This window comes from Globicephala melas, chromosome 8 (genome assembly GCF_963455315.2).
Source record: "Globicephala melas chromosome 8, mGloMel1.2, whole genome shotgun sequence".
NCBI lineage: Eukaryota > Metazoa > Chordata > Mammalia > Artiodactyla > Delphinidae > Globicephala > Globicephala melas.
Genome location: NC_083321.1, coordinates 96,335,402 through 96,356,152, shown reverse-complemented (window position 1 = coordinate 96,356,152; position 20,751 = coordinate 96,335,402). Strand labels below are relative to the sequence as shown.

Genomic DNA, 20,751 nt, shown 5'->3' with positions numbered 1-20,751 from the left:
ACAGCAATGGAGACCCAATGCAGCCAAAAATAAATTAAAAAAAAAAAAAGACAAATACTGTATGATTCCACTTCTCCAAGGTATCTAAAGTAGTTAAGTTCACAAAGACAGAAAGTAGAACATTGGTTGCCAGGGGCTGGGGTGGTGTGGTGTGGGGTGGGGTGGGGAGAATTATTGGAGTGTTATGGAATGGAGAGTTATTATTTAGTGGGTACAGAGTTTCAGTTTTGCAAGATGAAAAGAGTTCTGGAGATGGATGGTGGTGATGGTTGCACAGCAATATGAATGCATTTAATGCCACTGAACTGTACACTTAAAAATGGTTAACATAGTAAATTTTACGTCTATATTACCACAATAAAACAATTTTAATGCCATATCTGCTATGTCCTTATTTCATTTGCATTCTTTGTGAGGTTGACTGTCTTTTCATTTGTTTGTAATCCATTTGTATGTCTTTCCTGTGAACTGCCTTTTCACATCCTTTGCACATTTTGTGTTGGTTGAATTTTTTTCTTATTGAATTGTAAAAGCTCTTTATAAATTAAAAATAGACTTTTGTCTGTCATGTGTTAAAAATATTTATCATTTGTCTTTTGACTTTGCGTCTTCTTCTTTTTTTTTTTTTTTTGGTATGTTTGTGGCTTTGATTATGTTTTTGCCACGTAGAAATTTAAAATTTTAAGTAATCAAATTTATCAGGTTTTCCCTTATGGCTTTGGTCATTTTGCTTAGAAAGTCCCTCTCTACTGCAAGATTACCAAAAAGACTCCTTTGTTTTTCTTCTAGTAGTTTTATAACTTAAATTTCTATGTTTAATCTTGGTTCTGTCTGGACTTTATTTTTTTTCATTCCCTTTTCTTTTTAATTAAATTAATTAATTTTTTATACAGCAGGTTCTTATCAGTTATGTATTTTATACATATTAGTGCATACATGTCAATCCCAATCTCCCAATTCATCCCACCACTACCCCCCCAGACTTTATTTTTGATTGAGGAAATGAAGGAAGTGTTTAAATAGTTTTCTGCCTGCTAGTTTGTCCCTTATTGAATAGTACCTTTCCCCCCAGTGATCTGAAATGCCAGCTTTACTATATACTAATTTCTCTTTAGTGTTTGAGCCTGTTTCTGGACTTTCTCATCAGTCCACTGGTTGGTCTTTCTGGGAATGTGCCGGTATTGACTTGTTTTAATTACTGAAACTCTACAATACATTTTAATATCTGGGAAGATATACTATCGATTTAGAGATGTCCACTGTTGTTTCAAGTATGCTGGTCCTATTTCTCCAACTAGACAATAAACTCATTATTTTACACTTCTGATTCTTCCAGGGCCCTCAAAATAGTGCTGAGAACATGACAGGTGGTTAATAAATATTTGATTCTTGAAAACAAACTTCCAAATTCCTAATTCTGATTTTCTCCACCCAAATGAAGTACTAAGAGCTGAGAGTGATGATGCCTCTACACCTGGATTTCTAACACGGTCACGAATGTGTCTCTTGCTGTGGCCAGTGGACTGATGTAGCCTTTGTGCCCAAGGTGGGTAGGATGTGTGGGTCCCTCTGAGGAGCAATGCAGCAATGCAATAGAATTGACCTTGTTTGAGCCCTGGCTTTGCAACTAACTAGCAGTGTCACCTTGGGCAGGTTACTTACTCTCACTAAACCTCTGCTTCCTCATCTGTAAAATGGGGATAACAAGTAGTAAAGATAAAATGAAATGCGATTTTGCAAAGCTTCTGGTACAGTGCCTGGTACTTCAATGAAAGCTTCTGTTATTAACAGTAGGAGCAGTTGTCGTAATAGTAATAGGAATTTTTAAAAGTTGTTCCACTAGAATTTATTGAGTTTGCAGAGAAATATATAAGAAACCCCCTAATTACCAGACTTTGGACCCAGGACTCTGAAGTAGCAAAAGCTGCCTCTGATAAAAGAGAAAATGATAATGATACTCAAACTTGGCTGACCACGTACCAGATGTCAGGCACCAGGTGGCCTGGTTTATGAGACATCATCACAGTTAATTCTCACGATGGCCCACTGAGGTTGGGAGATGCCTTCACAGACCTGATCCTACAGAGCTGTACACCCTCTGCAGTACCTGCAGGCTCCCCAGCTCCTCAGGGCCTCCTGGCCTGACCAGGGTAAGAGAAGCAGCACTGCACAGGGGGAGAGCACTGTCTCTGGAGGTACTTTCCAACTTACCCGAGCCACCTGCCTTGGGAAAGTCACTGAATCACTCTGAGCTTCAGTTTCTTCCTCTAGAAAATGGGACTATTAATGGTGCCTACCTTACAGGGTTGCTGTAAAGTTACAGGAGTCAATGAGTGAGGACTCATATCGCACTTAGGATAGTGCCTGGCACGCGGGCGGACCTAAATACCTGCTATGCGTTTGTTATTTGCTTCTCTTACCGTACCCTCACCACCCAGTGCTCTACTTTAAGTCCCCCATTAAGGGACTGAAAGAATGACAAATTCAGCTGAAAGAATTTTAAGGATGGGTTAGTAATTAAGACAATCGGCCTCCCTTTCCCCCCACCCCGCCCCAAGTCTGTTTGTTCAACTTGGGTGAAGGAGTTTTCCAATGCATTTGCAAAGAAGGTAATTGAGTAATAAATTATCCCATTGATAGGAACAGCCAATATCATTGAAAAACAACAGCATTCTACCTTGTTACCAATAAAGTGTACATTTAACGGGCAGTTCTGGTTTAATCCTTTTTCTCCTGAAAACACCATTCTCATATCTCAACATGTGAGTGTTGAAATGGATTAATTCTTAGTAGAAGCGGGGGGTGGGCAGAGGGATGCTGTTCTGCCCTTGCTTCTCAGAGATTAACGTCATGTCAGATATGGTTACAAACAACTGTATTCAAGGCAGCCTGTGTTCACTGATCTCTCAGATTGAATTGGCTGAGTTAGGACTCCATCTCCCACGGCTTTTCTCTGTTCTGAAATTCAAAATGGAAAACTAAGCTGTCTCCAACTGTGTCCGCCCCCCCAATCTCCACCCACACGCCGTCTTTAAAGTATAATTTCTTTCTCTTATTTTAGCTTTTCTTTTTGCCAGTCACCACCACCACCTCTTCAGGAGCTCTCTTTTGGATCTTGGCCCCTGTCCTGAAATGCCAAGGTGGGGGAAGGTCTATCCCTCTCGTGGTAAGGACGCTTGGCCTGGGCCTTGCTGGCAGGCAGCTATCTAGGCCCGGATGGGGCCCATGGCCAAGGGTGAGGCAGGACAGACTCTGCTCTGAGTGCCTTGGATGGAACTCCCTGTGACGGTGTATAGAGTAGGCAACCGATGTCTGGACAGAACTTTGAAGAGGGGAGAGGAAAAGTTGCTGGTGGAGGGGACAGACAGACAAGAAAAATAGTTTTTATATGCATTATGAAGGGTATCCGTTTCCCAAACTGTTTCCCCATCCTGCACCAGTTTCAGCCCCGTGAGTCCAAGCTGCATAGAAGTAGGGGACCTTCCTCCTCAAAGGTAAGGTCATAAGGGCTTACGAACTTGCTTCCTTTTCTTTCCTGTGAGTGACAAAAATTGATATCCATAAATTAAGGTGAGACTTCCTGGAATTAGCCTCCTCTAAGAACAGTTCTTCCCTACGGTCTCCCTGCCCATTGCAGCTGGAGGCAATGGATGTGGGCATACACTACCCCTCGCTCCCCATCCCAGCCACGCCACACAGCAGTGCAGTTGCCGTGGCATGGCCACAGGAAAAGAGGGAACGCCCTGTAGCAGGTCTCAAGAGGCAGCAGGCAGTGTCTCCTCCCTAAAACTGTCTCCCCATCCTGCACCATCTTTAGGCCCCTGTGTCTACAGCCTGGTGTGCTGATTTAGAGGAAGGCAAGCTCTCTCGCCCCACTGAGCTCACCCCAGTGAATCCAGAGTAGCTCTAGACATTTATCCAGACCCTGACGTTTTTATAGGCATATTTATTTTACTAAAGTCACCAGAGGCCAATTAGTCTGGACAGTCACTCCTACTGGCATCGCTCCCCCCAGCCCCTCACTCAGGGACTGAGCATGGCTGAAATGGCATCTTTCCCCCCGCCCCCACTTCCTCCCACCCTGTCCTCCCAATCGACATGAATCCAGTTATGTGGGATGTAAATGAACTGTGTGAGCATTAAACGACAACACTGTTTCTGGTTTTTTATCCAAATCTCCCTTTCCCAGGATGAAAAGGGAGTTTACTCTCCGGGACCCCTGCTGGATCACTTATTTAGAGCTCTTTGCATTCAGCATCCATGCGTAGCCTTTTTCATACAGTTAGGCCTAAAAGAAATTTGCTATAGCTAATGAGATTGAGATGGGAAAATAGACCAAGGCAGATTGGCCAAAGACCAATACTGGTTTCTCTTCCCCGTCTTTTCCTATTGTGATGTGCTAAATGCAGACAAATTATTCCACTGTGAAGCGTATGAGTTGAGGGCAGGAGCTTTGGGGCTGGAAGGTCAAACCCTGACTTTGCCACTGAGATAGTAGGACCTTAGGCAAATTACTTAACTCCTCTGAGTCTCAGCTTCTCCCTAATTGGGTTATGGAGGAACAAATGTTGATAAAGTGTGGAGCACTGGGCTTGGCTCAAAGCGAGCCACGAATGTTAACGATACCACTTAACATGCATGGAGTGTGCTAGGCTTTCAGTTACCCAGTTTGATCCTCCTGACGTTTCTGTAGCATAAAGAGTGTAGGCAGAGCATTATCAGGGGGAAACTAAGGACCAGGGAGGAAAAGTGAAATGCTTCAAAGTCACACCGATCCTTAAGGACAGAGCAAGGCTAGAATCCAGGAGCTCTAGCTCTTTCTCTTGTTTTTCATTGAGATGTAGTTGATGTGCAATATTAATGTTAATTTTAGGTGTATCTAATTCTTTTTCCAATGCTTTTAACATTCTGCTATATTTCATCAACGCAGAGACGGATATATGACATATATGAATCAAATAGAAAAACACACTAAGAGAAAGTGTATAAATTATCAGTACACTTAATGATGGGTCCATGAGGTTCTAGAACAAAGCAATCTACTAACTCACTCTTCCCTCGATTCGTCCTTTGTTAGAATCTTACTGTGCCCTTGCTGAGCCCAAAGGCCATGTGTGCTGCTCTGTGCTTTATGTATGTGATCTTATTTCGTCCTCAGAGGAATACAGGGAATAAGCGGTATTAACCCCACTTTACAGATAAGAAAACGGAGGCTCCAGGAGGTTCAATCTCTTGTTTCAGGTAACAAACTCAATTCCAAAGTGCATTTCCTGAAATTGCCCCACTCAGCTTGCTCTGACTTGTACTGGATGACCGGCCTGCCCACACCAATCAAGATGGAAGGAGAGACAACGGGAAGGACTCACAGCAGGACGTGTAGTTCCTCCAGCCGGTCACTGCGATCCCCTGCGTCTGGCACGTGCTGGCGTAGTTCTGCAGCCAGCTGCAGGCGGTCTGCACGGCGCCGCCATCGATGCAAGAGTCAAACAGGCAGTTCTTGTAGAAGAAAGCGGGGTTGACCTTGCTGTGACACTTGGTGAAGCCTGCGTTCTGGTTGGGGATCAGGCTGCAGAGCTGCTGCACTTTGGAGAAACCTTCCACTTTGGCACAGGAAGGGCAGCGGTCGCCACAGCCAACCTGGCAGAAGGTGTCCCTCTTCACCCAGCTCTGTCCAAACTCATTGACGCTGGAGGCCAGCAGACCCATGGGCATCTCCAGGTCATCTTCGGGGTTGCCGTTATAGCGGCCACACAGGCCGTAGGTGATGTTCTGCATGCCCCGAGGGACCGTGATGGACAGGAAGGTCTTCCAATCATACACAACCTTCAGGCCAAAGTCAGTTTCCACCACCACATGGAAGCCAAAGGAAAAGATGTTTATCTTCCCTTGTCCCAACTTCAGGGGCAGATAGAGCCGTTCATTGTTGACCTGCAAGAGCAAGAGGGTCGGCACAGACAATACAGGTGGCCCAGGCAGCCCCGCCCTGCTCTTCTAATGATTAGCCTCTGAGAGGCAGCCCCACGGGGGGTTGGAGCAGTTGAATGAAATCTTTGCATTTAGTGTTGTTTCTGTCCCTCAACTATTATTATTAGGATTTGAACACTTAAATGACTATCCTTTGTACACGAATATACCTATTTATTTCAGTGCCTTCTGTTTATAGCATTATTCCCTCCAGGAGTTCAAATTGTTTTCTCCAAGGTAATGAGAGGGTAATAAGAATTCAATTAAAGTTTAGACTAAAATACCCAAACCTAAAACTCTTGTGTTTCTATTTCCAGCTTTACTGTGGATTTCTCTTAGACAAGCCCCAATTTATTAATTCCTCTAGGATCTTCTTTTTCCTGAGGAATGACTTGATTTTGCAGGTGCCTCTGCCTAGGATGCCGTTCTTTACCTGCCAATATCCTTCTCATCCCCCAGACCCTGCTCAAATGTCGGCTCTTCTATAAGGCAAGATTTTCGGAGCTGGTGGTCAGGAAGAATCACTCCCTCGTCTGGGCAACCAGAACATGTTACTTATACTTCTCTCGTGTTCTCCTGCACCTCTGGCCAAGATCAAGCACGTGTACCCTGCTACTGAAGCACACATCGCATCTGTCTTATATTACAGCTGGCTGTCTACACCTCTGTCTCCACTACACGGTTAGGAGCAACCTGAGGGCAGGGACCACACTTTATTGATCTATACGGCCACCTTCCCCTCACCCCCTGCTGGGCGCCCAGCACAATGGAGAGGGCACTGGATGCAGGTTTCCTCCCGCAGATTTTAAATTCAGAAAACAAGGAAATCCCTTAAGTCAAACTCCGGAACTGCACGGCCCTTGAACCATTTTGATGCAGGTGAGCCAAATCCTGCAGCCCTTGGCTGGGTGAGTGCTTGATGGAAAACAGACTGTTGTGAGGGCTAAGAGGAGAGCTGGGCTTCCTCCTGAAAGAAGAAGGTGGCTGCCCACAGGGTGGTAGTCGTAGATTGCTCCCCGCCAGGAAATAACCCCGCTCCTGACCTCCTTAATCTCTCTCCCATCTGACACCCCTGCCCCCAGCCCCACTGCTACCACCTTAGTTCAGACTCTCATCACCCTCCACCTTGACTCTTGAATATGCCCCCGACTGGTCTCCCTACCCCGGTACTGCCCCCCTCCTCCAGCCACTCATCACTGCCTCTCCAATATTTTTTAATGCAATTGAAAGCAATTAATTAATACTTAAAACCCCCTGCATAGCTTGAATAAAATGTGGGGTACGCTTAGCACATGGTACAGGGCTCTCCAGGAGCTGGCCCCTGCCTCTCGGGCCCAACCCACTCACTTCCTCCACCCCAGCCATACCCAGCACTTTGCTGCTCCCCAGATGGACCGAGCTGCCCCTTTCCACGTGCCGTTTCCTTTGCTGGGAGTGTGGTGGTGCCTTCTGTGTCCATCCTTAGCAGTTGTGATTGTGAGTTAACGATAACTCGCAGCTGGCCTTGGCCAAAAGGGGGGCCCTTGGCCCAGGAGGTTATGACACCCCCATCCAGCCCCACCCCCACCTAAGGGCAGCCCTCGGCCAATGACTGACCAACACGGGGGACCAACTCTGTGCGCACGTCATGCACCAGAGCTCCCGGTGGCCCAGGCTGATGTCCAACTTAGACCACATCCTCGCTGAGCTCTCTGCCCTTGGTTCTTCCCTCACTTTCAGGAATCCCCACCTCAGACTCTGCCTCTAGGGAACCAACCTAAGACAGCAATGGTGTCCTTCCCCCATCCTCTCTTTCTCTGGGGCAATTTTCACCCTTCAAATTTCAACTCAGCGATCTCCTTGCCTATGAATATTGCTCCAGGCAGAATTCACTCATTCATCCAGGAGCCATCAGTTTGGCACTACTGTGCACCAAGCATCGTGCTCAACGCTGGAATAAAGCATAGGGCTCTTTCCCTAGGAGCTCACAGGCATGTGGCAGAGACAAGTACATAAACAGGTAATAATAACATCATCTGATGAAAGCAACGATAGAGATAAATAGATGCACAGGCACCAGACTCAGCCTGGGGACAGAATCAGGGATGCCCGCAGAGGATGGTGCCCACATCCGGTCCTGAAGGCTGAGTGATGTTGTCCAGTCAAGATAACTAATAAGGACCTGCTGTAGAGCACGGGGAACTCACACTACTAGATAACTAATAAGGACCTGCTGTAGAGCACGGGGAACTCACACTACTGGATAACTAATAAGGACCTGCTGTAGAGCACGGGGAACTCACACTACTAGATAACTAATAAGGACCTGCTGCAGAGCACGGGGAACTCTACTCAATACTCTGGAATGGTCTATACGGCAAAAGAATCTAAACAAGAGTGGATATATGTATATGTATAACTGATCCACTTTGCTGTACAGCAGAAACTAACTCAACATTGTAAAGCAACTATACCCCAATAAAAATTTTAAAAAATATAAACACTACTATATATAAAATAGATAACCAACAAGAACCTACTGTACAGCACAGGAAACTCTACTCAATATCTTGTAATAACCTATAATGGAAGGGAAAATGTAAAAAAAGACTATATATATATATGTGTATGTATATATACATGTACACACACACACACATATATGTATGTATAACTGAATCACTTTACTGTACCCCTGAAACTAACACAACATTGTAAATCAACTATATTTCAATAAAAATTAAAAACAAAACAAAACAACAACAAAAAATGAAGGAATGAGAGTGAAGAAAAGGGAATCCCAAGAAAAGGGTGTAGCCTGAGCTGAGGCCAAGAGGAGGGGAAATGCCTAATAAGTATGAGGAATTACAGCAATTGAATGATGCTGGAGCATAAAATGTGACCTCGGGGATGATGGGAGATGAAGATGGAGAGGCGGGGAGGGCCTGGACCACGGAGGGCCTCGTCTGTAACGTCCCATGAAATCAAGCCTGAAAAAGACTCATTCATTTTTCAAAGAAGAAGTCGCCAGTGATCTTAGTAAGAGAACTTCAGTAGCGTGGTGATACCAGAGGCTAGGTCGCAGAGGTTAAACGGCAAACAGGGGATATGGAAGCAGAGATGTCTCTCTCCGGGAGTCTGGTAGGAAAGGGGAGGAGAGGGATTGGTTAGAAGAGGGATTGGATTGAATCGGGGTCAAGGTTTATCTTAGAACGAATATGTTTATGGGTTGAAGAGAAAAGCCCAAGACACAGGAGGGGGAGGAGATGAGAGACAGGCAAGAGGCTGAGAGGGCCAAAAAGGGATGGTGTAGGTGGCCATGGCCATGGAGAGGGGAAGAGATAATTCGTTCTCTGGAAAGAGGACAGGAGGTGAAGAGGGCGTGGTGATGGGTCATTTCAGAGACAGCATGGAGGGGGGAAGAGGAAGAGGGAGATCGTGCCTGGTGAGCATAACTTTCTCACCTGGGAGGCCCAGAGACAGAGAGCTCAGGTGTGCAAAGTCACCGAGGGAAGCAGAGGCCGTGGGGACTCCCACGAGCCTTGACAACTCGCACGAATAAACTAAAGCCTGAGCACCCAAGGGCTCACGCGTGCTGGCTGGCTTTTCCTCCTGAGTTTCTCCGCATTCTCTGTTCCTGGCTACTGGGTGTCAAGGAGGGGGCGATACCTTGGAGAGGCCATGTGCCTGGATTACAGCTCAAGGCCTTCGAGTCCTGTCACTGCCCAGGAGCACCTGGGAAAGGAAGGCCTCGACGCAGACAGGCCTGCCCAGCTTCTCCCTGTCTCTCAGGCCCCAGGAATGCGACCTCCACCCCTACATCACTGCCCTGTCTGTCCCTGTGAAACGGAGGGAAAGAGAGAGGCAGAGGAAGGGAGGGGTGGATAAGGATGGATGGAAGAGGCCGGCGCAGAGGAGGAAGAGAGCAGGGCATGGGGATGGGTGGGGGAAATGTGTTTCTAATACTGAAGTATTGGAAATAAGGCCACATATTCGCTTTTCAGTAGCGAGCTTTCCTTTAAACAACTGGCTTTGATTGCCGCTACAGCTGTTCTTCAGCTGTTCTGAGGCCCCCTTCACACCCCCGCCCTGGATCTCCACTGACGTTTCCTTGTCCTAGGACGCCCTCTGCCCCTTTCACGGCCTGGCCAATGGATGCCTTCAGGGCTCAGGTCTGGATCATCTCTTGCAGAAGCCTTCCCTCCATCCCCCCAGGCGGCTCAGGCAACCTGTTCTCTCATGACACACCCCCCTTCCCCACTGCACGTCACATTTTTCTGGAACTTCACATCACGCTGACGTTCCCTGCAAACACGTCTGTCTCTCCCACTAGACCCTGAGTTCCCTTAGGACAGAGGCCTGTTTCTGACTCACGTTTCTACCCGAAGGGCTTGGCACAGAACAGCCTGTCAATGCAAGCCCGTCAGATGCAACTGAGCCAGAGTGATGCTCAAAGCTTCCCTCTTCTCTCATGGCCACGGGGTGGGCAATCAGTGAGAAAAACACCAGCTCTGGAAGGTCCTGAGAGCCTGCCCCTTGGCCTGGACCATGCAGGACCCGGCTGTGCAGAAGCCTGAGGGAGATGGAGGAGAGAGGCCGTCTCTATGGAGCTCGGGCTGTGGACGGCTGAGGCGTGGGCTCTGCGGTGCCCGGGAGTGGCTCACCTCTGTCGCTCACCCCTACTCCCTGGCTGGTATAAGCATAGCATATTTATTTCTAATTTCCCTCGGCTTGGTGGGTTTCCCCACATCCTCAGTACTGCTTAATGCCGAGAAAGGTCAGAATCACAGAGGGACCCGGTGTCCCAAGGAGTCACTTCCATGTCACCTCCGTTTTTGCAAGCACCAGCAGTGACCCGGGCTCTGTGCTGTGTTTTGCCTGGCGCTCCACCGCGCGCTGTCATTATGACGGCCGTTATTCTTCTCTCAGGGAGAGATGGTGACTAATAATAACATCATGGGAAAAACAAACGCAAATCATTGAACAAGCAGATCCTGCAATGCATATTAATAATTCAAAGTAAATGCTAAATCTATCCCCTAGGCCCCAGAAGAAAAGAACCTTCAAGCATCCTGAACTTGGTCTTTCTGTCAGAGATCTGAAAGCTGTACACTCTATTCCCAGCTTGGGCATTTTGGACATCTGGTGACCTAGAAAGAAGAGCCCTGGAAAGGGTCCCCCCACCCCTTTAATCAATTCCTCCTTCATGCCCATTACTCTCTAATTACTCCCTGTTGTAGATTGAATTGTGTCCCCCCAAAAGGTATATTGAAGTCTTAACCCCCAGGACCTGTGAACGTGACCTTATTTGGAAATAGGGTCTTTGCAGATGTAATCATTAAGATGAGATCATGCGGGGAAAGGGTGGGCCCTCAATCCAATGACTAGTGTCCTTAGAAGGAGAGAGAGATTTGGCACAGAGGGACGAAGGCCATGAAAATACGGAGGCAGAGACTGGAGTTATGCTGCCACAAGCCAAGGGTCACCTACAACCACCAGAAGCTGGAGGAAAGCCTGGAACAGAGGTTCCCCTAGGACCTCGGGGGGAGCATGGCCCTGAGGACACCTTGGTTTAGGACTCCTGGCCTCCAGGACTGTAACAGAATAGGTTTCTGCTGTTTCAGGCCACCTAGTCTGTGATGCTTTGTGACAGCAGCCCTAAGAACCAATAGACCCTTCCCTCCGCATTTCTTTGTGGGAGGAAGAAACCAGCTGTGTAGTTCTCATGGCTCTTGACTTTAGGCGTGAGTGCATCTCATGAGACGCGTGCCTGGAAGGTGCGCTGACCCAAAGGGAGGGAAACACCTGGTGAGGGAAGAGACTCAGCCACTGGGGAGGAGAGAAGGGAGAGCAGGAAAAAGAACAAGTGCTCATGAAGGTCCAGTGTCTATATCTGAAAACACGGGTAGCCTCAGATATCTATATACCTAAACCTTGACAGCGTGTAACACAAGGCAGAAAATACGCTTTCAGAGTACACTGGATGGGACAGGGCCTGTTAACAGATTATATTTTAGAAGAAGAAAAAAACATGAAAGGTAGAAAGGTGGAAATGTGTTGAATGTCACAGAGATAAGGAACGATATCCAAAATTATAAATCTAAGGGCAGAAATACGTCAGAGGAGGAGCAAAGGAGCAAAGGGCAAATATGATGAAGCCACAGGGACAAAATGATTGATGTGTTTGTTTTAACACAATTGATGAAAATGGAGGAGAGGGCAGTGATTGTAAAGAGCGACTTTGACTATCTGGACATCTGTTGGAAACCTTCTGTGGCTAAAAGCAAGGCATCTGATACACTCCTAACCTGTCCAGGTGCCAATTTCATCTCTCAAATTGCTAAAGAAGTGACGAGCAGCAAAATGAAAGTCGTAGGAACCTTGGAAGAAAGGGCTTATTATGTTATCTCCTTCATTCATTTGACAAATGCTCTGAGTGTCATAGCACACAGTATATTCATTTAACATAAAGATGGATTATGTGTGGTTCCTGCCCTCAAGGAGTCCACTATGAATATTGAGTGAGCTGGACATGAACATCATGGAAAAATACAGTATGATTAATGCCATAAATGATAGAGGAACCAACTGTTAGGTGAAACACAGAGGGTACCAATGGCAGTTTGGGTAAAATACCCAAGAAAAGGAAGAAGAAGGTTCATAGTGAGACTTCCATCTTAGATGCTAAGAAGGCACACTTTCCAGTAAACGTGAAAGGGAGGACAGTTTAAGAAGCTCAGAAACCTCTCTTTGTCAGAGAAGGGGGTTAAAGGAAATTCTAAGGAAGGAAAGAAATCAGCAGAGTTGCCCAAGGAAGTCTTTAACAGCTCAGAATTTGAAAGGGAATGTATATGAGAGGAAGAGGAACCTCCTTAGAGATGAATTACACCGCAGACCTGGGAGGATGGTGTTAAAAGGTTGACATCCTAAGTCAGCTCCTCCAAAATGCTAAAGCAGTGGCTTGCTGGTGTCCCAAGTGTTGCTCAGGGCGGGCCCTTGGGGGAGGGGTGGCCAGCCTGTGGCTGCGGCTGACATCCTCAGGCTGGACTCGGAATGCATGGAACTCCTCAGCCCCTACCTGCTCCTGTCTTCATGGCCAAGGGAGTGAAAAGTAAGAAGACTGCAAGGGAGCCCCAGGGTGCTCCAGATGTGGACAAGACTCCTGAACTCCCAGGTCCCCTGGGAGCGAAAGGGAGACTGAAAGAGGCAGCAGGAGGCCCAAGGAGGCGAATATTTTGATCGCAGCTAAGGGAAGGAGGTGGGTTAGAGCGCAGTACCACTTACTGACGCCTAGTCCATGCTAGGTGCACGTTCTCGTATACACACAGCGACTGTCTGAGGCCGCTCAGTGTAGCCAAGCTGGGACTCCATCTAGGTCTGTGCCGTCTCCAACACACTCTGCTACAATATGAAAGGCACCATTCCTAGAGCTGGCTCTGTTCCTAATTTGGTGCCTGTGACTTGGGTATTTTTCTCTCTGAGGGCCCTGTTTCCTTATCTGTAAGATAAAGTGATGGGAAGTCTCCAGGGCCCCTCTGTGCTCTAACATCCTCTGCTTTTCCTTGGATTCTGGACCTGCCTGGTTCAGCTGCAGCCTGACTTGCTGACCCGGGACCCCTATCCTCACATCCCCACGGCTCCCCTCCTGGGGTCTGGCCTGTGACCGCTCACCAGCACCGTGTGCTTGTAGGCCCTGTGAATCACGATGCTGTAGCCCAACACGGTCACGTCCACCTGCTTGACCCACAAGGCCAGCGACGGGTCCCGGTCCTCGTTCTTGGCTGTGACGACGAACTTGGGGAACGTGTCTGAGCTCGGCCTGCTTCCTGTGGTGCACAGGATGAGCGGGCAGCTGGTCTGGAAGTCAAAAGGGTAGCCGTCAAAGGTCAGGTAGTGGCCGTAGCCCGAGACGATGCAGGAGGCGTCGGTGCGGGCCTGGCAGTAGTAGAGGCCGCCCTCCTCCATGCAGTACTCGTCACCCTTGCAGGGGATGTTTTCACAGTGGACGCTGTTGTCTGTGCCATTGCAGTAGCAGAAGATCTGGCAGTCCAGGTCCACCCAGAAGGTCTCATTGGTGGCAAGTTGGTGTCCCTCAAAGTTGCAGCCACACTCGCTCCGGGGGACGCACTGGCTGCCTTGCAGGGCATAGCCCTCGTCACACTGACACCCCTCGGAGCAGCTGTCCACACAGATGGGGCCCAGTGCCAGGGTCTCACAGGTCTCTGTACACATCATGCACTCCTCGAAATGGCTGTTCTCCGGGCATTCCAGAGCTGAGGGTGGGCGAGGAGGAGATGGGATTGAGAAAGGGACAGAGGTCAGAGACAGAGTCTGTGTACACTCATTGGTATGCATGGGTGTGTGCATGTGTGTGCATGTATGGCTGTGTGCACAGTGTGCGTGCACGTGTGTGCGTGCAGGTATATAAGCTGCGTGTGACTTATCTGTCCAGCACGGTGAGCTCAGCAAATGCCATGTGATCGGCACCACTGCCATCCTCATTCGGGGTGATCCACAGGGCTCAGCGAGCCCCTCACTCACGTGCTCCTCTAGTGCACTTAGCTTTTCAAGTAGAAGATTCTGAGACGATGGGCCTGTTCTGAGCACCTGTGGCACACCGGGCACTGTTCTAGGCATTTTAGTGTAATTTTCTCAACAATCTGGATGGTAAGGACAGTCATATCACCCCTGTCTTATAAGTGAGGAAACTGAAGTTCAGTGACTTAATCCAGCTGATAAGTACTGGAGAGAGATTCGACTCTGCATCTCCCGACTCTGAGTCTCCTGACTAAAAGACTCCAGAAAGAGAGTTCTGGAAGGAACAAGTGCTCTGAGGCTGCAGAGACCTGTGGGTACCATCTCTGAGCTTCAGTTTCTTCTCTTATTAAATAAGGACAGTACTTACCTAGGACTGCTGTTCTGAGGATTAATAACCTAATATATCAAGCCCACAGTAGGGTCTCAATAAACACTGCACCCTTTCCCTTCTTACACTTCCCTCCATTACAGATAGGTTTCATGGAGGTGTTTCTACTCTACACGTTGGACCTTCCCTGTGTCTTTCATCTCTCTGCTCCTGGTGTCCTCTGACCCCTTCCACCTCCTCACTGACCTCAGCACATGGTCCTGCCCACCTCCTTTATTCACACCCTTTGCCCCTCCTGCACGGCCTTCACACAGCCAAATCCTACCCATCCTCCCAGTTTCATTTCAAGTCACTCTTCTGCCCAGAAGCCTTCCTTGATAGATCAAGACTGTGCGTCAGTAAGCATAGCACATACAATAACGGCGCATGCGGCTCACCATGGAATTCCGTGTAACTTCCCATGTCTCTTTATTATTTTTGTTTGTCAAAACTTGACATGAGCCGGGATGAACCCAGGGATACAGAAGAAATCTACCCACAGGTCTGTGTTCTCTAAAGATCTGTGAACGTCGTCACCGTCTCCTGGGAGTTTAAGATCTTGCCTTTAAGGCTTTCTTTAGGTCTTATGCATACGATCACTCCTTAAGAGGGTTTTATAATCCAAGGACACAAAGGACACTGTAGAGAAATTGCATGGCAATAATAGTTCCGCCCACAAGTACCAGCTCAACAGCTCTGCCCTATGGACTGAAAGCCAATCTTTTTTCCCTCTGGGCTAAAGGACTGTCTCCACCTCCACTGACTAGTTGTAGGCTAGTTCAGCACTGATTAAATATGTCTGTATAGAGCGATTTTCACATTTGTCTCTAAATTATGAATGTTATAACACTGACTACAGGTTTATGGTGATAGCAAATAACATGACTTATTTAAATGGCTCTCGTTTTATGACTTATCGTGTTGTCTGAATGTGTCTGAAAGTCTGGAACATGCAGACATGAAGTAATAAAACTTCCCCTGGCTCCTGAAATGCCTCTGAAATTACTTAATTGGGCAGCCTGGCTCTGCCAGCGAGAGCTGGTTAAAAATATCTGAACACAGAAGCAGTGGTTGCCTCTCCCCAGGTCCAAAGAAGATTGTGTTCCTGATTTGCAGCTGTCACTCAATCCAATCCCCACTCTGCAAAACCCTGACCAGATTAACCCCTTAGTACCCAGAGACTTGATTAATCAAGTGTGAGCCCTGGCCCTCCACCCGAGGAAGCCATGCTCCACGTGGCTGCTTCCGTCCACAAGTCTCTCTCTAAAAAAGGCACGAGCGTTTGCTCCAGCTCTTCAAGCCCCGATGAAGGATTGGGAGAAGTGATTCTCAGCAGGCATCGCACCCGGAAAAAGAGGAAATCACTGTCATCCCGCCACACGTCCTTCGTATGAGCCATGCCACCAAGCTGTGCTTCGCGCAGTACAAAAAAACCAACCAGAGACACTTCCTGCTGGGTCGGAGTTCATAGTCTAAAAGCATGGCACAGACACGGCCTGGCAACAAAATGGATTTGGTATGGGGCAGACTCTGTAATCCCGTAATGTGAATGAACTGTAACTAGAAAGTTGAGTACAGGAGCAGGGGCAGAGATCAGTTTAGACGAGCTAGAGGTGGGGCAAAAGAGGATGTGGGAAGTGGGTTAAAGAGAAGGCTTTGGGAAAGCATTCTAAGGTCCCACTAGATGTGGTGGTCAGTAGGAACCTTGGAGCCTCCCTCCCTTTAGGTGACTTTATGAATAGAGCATGCTTCCAGAATTCCACTGCAGATTCACAGCCTCTGTTACTAATCCCTCCCCAGTGTGGCTAGGGTCACCAGGGATATAACCGCCCAACTCTGAGATGATATTCCATATGCTCCTCTGGACTTCCGGTGCTCAGAAACCAGAGCATTATTTTTAAATAACGATATGTGGGGGGGGGGAGGCAGGGGGGATATTCTTAGCTCTGTCTGAGATGTTACTATTGCAAAGGCTTAGAGGCAAGGTAAGGATACCCCAATAGCAATGGGTAAGACTCACCCAGACCATAGCTTCTAATAACATTCCCCACCAAAATGAATCATGATTTTTCGGAGTGATGGTTGATTCTAGGCTGGGGTAGGGAAGGTTAAGAGGTGATGTGAAGCATCTCGTTAATCTAGAAAGTAAGAAAACGACAGAGGCATATCCGAAGGACGTAGGAGGCAACTGGAAGGGGCACCCACAGGCCAAATCTGTCATACTGTTAATGCCAAAATAACAAATGTGATATGAAACATAAACCATTGAAACAAACAGGAATCTGTGTGTCCATGTTGATAAGATAGATAGATGATTGAGGTAAACAAATAGATGGATGGATGGGTGGATGGATGATAGATAGGGGACAGGCAGGCAGAAGAGATAGGAGGGCTCTTGCTTACAGTAAAATGACATCTGCTGATGGGTACAAGTGGAGAGAGTGCTGGAGCTGTAAACTGTCAGCATGTAATCGTCATGCTGGAGATCAGTACAAGCAAAAGTCCTCAGCGGGCACTAAGCCGAGGAGGGGGACTGTGATGAGAAGCGGCACGCGGCGTGGTCTTAAAGTACTTCCCCACAGACTGCTCACCAGTCACAAGACAGAAACGGAGCGACACAGAGTGGTGATATCTGACAACCCCTGACCAGGGGATCAACGTGCCCATCACCAGTGAGAGGAGGCTGAACAGAGTGTGCCCCACATGGGACCTGGTACCATGTGGAAAACAAGCCTCTCCTATGCAGGGGGCTGGGGGGGATGCAGAGCAGAACCCAGCCATGGCGAAGCACCAAATCCAAAGGGAGGGCCATTCTATTTCACAAGGGGCGAGACTGTAATCTAAACATGACAAGATCACAAGAGACAAAGAGGCTAAGGAATTGTTCCAGACTTAAGGAGACCAAAGAGACATGACAGCTAAATGCCCCATGTGGTCGCGGACTAGATCTGCACTGAGGGGTGGGGGAAAGCCATAAAGGACACGACTGGGTCAACGGGCAAAATTGAAGTGGATATTACGTTATTGCATCAGTGTTAAAGTTCCTAAACTCAGTAACTGTACTGTGCTGTGAAGGAGTGTCTTGATTCTAAGGAAATATACACTTAACGTATTTAGGGGCAAAGGGGCATGATGTCTGCAACTTCCCTTCAAACAGAGAGTCAGTGAGAGAGAATGACAAAGCAAACAGGGCAAAATGCTAACAACAGGTCATCTGGGTAAAAGCTATATAGATATTCTTGTAATCCTTCTGTAACTTTAAAATTATTTCAAAATAAAAAGTTAAAAAAATAAACAAACTTAGGTAGGAAGAAATATAATGGAAGAGACATAACCAGATGTAAAGGATGGAATCTCAGTGGTAGCACTGGTCTTCGTGAGGGCCGACCTTCTTGGTGGGGAAGGGGTGGGAGATGTGGTCCAGGTGGGGCAATCCTGCCTCCAGGCCTGGGTCCCGCCCTCAGCCACTTCTCCTTCTACCCTTCCATTTACTCCTCCCCCTGGGCTCGCCCAGAACCGAGGGGATTATATGTCTCGTCTTCCCAGCAATTATTCTCATTACTATAAGTACTGCTGAGAGGGGTCAGATACTCTGGGCACAAAATGAACAACCAGGCCCATGGGTCTCTCTCAAGAACCATTGTCAGGTTTGCCCTGGGGAGCGGGGCTAATCTCTACTCCGGGAAAGGCACCCTGACTGATCACCATGTGCTGAAATGAATGTGGTCCTGCCTTGCCAAGAGAGAAGGTGCCCACTGAGCCATCACAAAGATTTCCGGTCCTTTGACGTGATGTGTCCCCTCTGCTAGCTATAACCAAGGGTCAATAGCTAATTGTTCTACAACGAAGAGGGATTGTGTGATTAGAAACAACAATAAAGATGCGCAGTAGTCTGGTCTGGGGGGACGAGCCTTCCAGAGGACACATCAGACTAGGGAAGATGTGCAGGGTTAATGAGATTGTCCTTGAGTGCGACTGCACCAGGAAGAGAAGAAGATCCGCGGTCTCGGTGATCAATGCCCCGCCCCGGCCGGCCGCCCCCATGGCGTCACCCGAACTCACGGCAGAAGTCGTGGGTCCTCCAGGGCTGCACCTCCACGTCGGCGTTCTTGCAGGCGCTCGCGTACCGGGCCACAGAGTCACAGAGCTCGGACTCGTTGCCCCCGCTCTGGCACAGGCGGAAGAGGCAGGTGCGGTAGTAGGCGGTGACGTTCACCACGCCGTGACACTCCAGGAAGGAGCTGTTGGAGGGGTCGTTGATGATGCCGCACATGGAACGGCTGCGGTAAAATTTCAGCAGCTCTGAGTCGTTGCCACAGGCCTTCAGCAGGTCCCCACACTCCCCGTTGCAGATCTCCTCGAAAGTGGTCCAGCTTTCCAGGAACACCGCCAGGTTGTCCGTGCACTTGCCATTGGGGAGACAGAACTCCTCGCTGACGTTCGCGTTGAAGAAGCCACACAAGCCCCCCGTGCAGTTGAAGTAGGCGGTGGAGAGCCGGATGTACAGCAGACCCACGTCTGAGTATTGCACGGTCACGACACCCTTGGACTCGACGGTTGTGCTGTTTTTGTTTCGATAAATTTCCAGCTTCCCCGAAGGATGGAAAAAAGGCAGTTCCACTTCCTGACTGTTCACCTGAAAATTCAAATCGCTATCATCAGTTCCAGATACACACAGGGTGCCCACAATTTCCTAGGCTGTGAATAAAGACGTGGCTCTGCCCCATGACTAGCCCTTGGAGTAAGGTTGAGAAGCTGAGAGTGTGCGGAAACCACACAGACATCAACTGTTTTTTTCATGGGCATCTTTGTTTCTTTCTTTCCAGCCTCCTCTGATCCAACACATTTGCTGTTTGTGTGTGTGTGAGACCCTAAGCTAGTTCCAAACAAAACTGAAGTGTGAGCAACAGTCACCGTAGACGTGTGGCTTCCTCCTGCCCCCGACGTCCTGCCTTCTTCTTCTCCCTTCAAATTTTACTTTTCCTGTGTCTCAGCCCCTTGGAAGCACACAGTGTATATATCTAATTATCTAGCTGTCCATCCACCTATCTACCTATTATTATTTTGATAAATTAATTTCTGCCAGTGTGTCAATGGGAATAAAAACACAGCCCTTTCAGTTTGTGGATGTATGCTTTATTCACTGCATTGACTTTTGCTTTCTAAATTAGATGTCATGTGATATTATGAAATGCACATGGCACTGGGAGGAGGGAGATCTGCTCCTCCCTCACCCTCCATCACCCCTGCTCTGCCACCTTCCAGCTGTCAGGCCCACAGCCCTCATTTAGCCCTTTGGGAGCCTCATGTGAAAACAAGGAGTTGCACTCGACGATGCCCAAGATTCCTTCTTACTAATGATCTATGAGTCTGCATGCTTAGTGATGGGTATTTCAGACCAGGACAGCAGGGCGTGAGGCACCATGGCAGGCACCCCTTGTGCTACTCCACACGTATTCCCATCTACAGGTAAGAGATGCAGCATAGTACAGGGTAAAGAGCACAGACTCTGGAGCCAGCTGACCCAGGCTTGAATCCCACTTTTATGGCTGTGTGTCCCGGGGGAAGTTACTTAACCTCTCTGTGCCTCTGTTTTCTCATCTGTAGAATGAGAATAATGATGTTATCTACCTCTTAGGATGAATGTGATACTGCTTAGGCTAGTGCTTGGCACACAGTAAGCATCCTATAAGTATCTGCTACTCTGGCGAGCTAGTTCTGCTCTAATTCGAGGAATTCCAGCTTCACTCCAGGTCTCCACCTGACGGACTTTTATTTGGTGCTGACAGTTAGAAAATGCTCCCATTTCAGAGTCATTGCCTTCCTAGAATCCGCTCACGGTCAGAGGCAGCCAGGCAAGCCTGAAGAGCGCGGCTCCTTCGCTTGGCGGGACTCATCAGGAA

General features: G+C 48.1%; 1 protein-coding gene across 3 annotated transcripts in view; it reads right to left on the bottom strand.

The window, feature by feature from the left end:
* The window catches only part of LOC115843494 (tubulin-specific chaperone cofactor E-like protein), a 162,100-nt gene that overhangs the window by 25,718 nt on the left and 115,631 nt on the right, over window positions 1-20,751 (bottom strand). For all 3 annotated transcript variants that reach the window (XR_009564977.1, XM_060304204.1, XM_030839536.2), the window contains 3 exons: window positions 18,911-19,484; window positions 13,615-14,216; window positions 5,367-5,928 (listed from right to left, as the gene is read on the bottom strand). Coding sequence is in view for 2 of the 3 variants with exons in the window: in XM_060304204.1 (XP_060160187.1) it covers window positions 5,367-5,928; window positions 13,615-14,216; window positions 18,911-19,484 (1,738 nt within the window). In the remaining variant the exon portion in view is untranslated. The remainder of the gene's footprint in view (window positions 1-5,366; window positions 5,929-13,614; window positions 14,217-18,910; window positions 19,485-20,751) is intronic.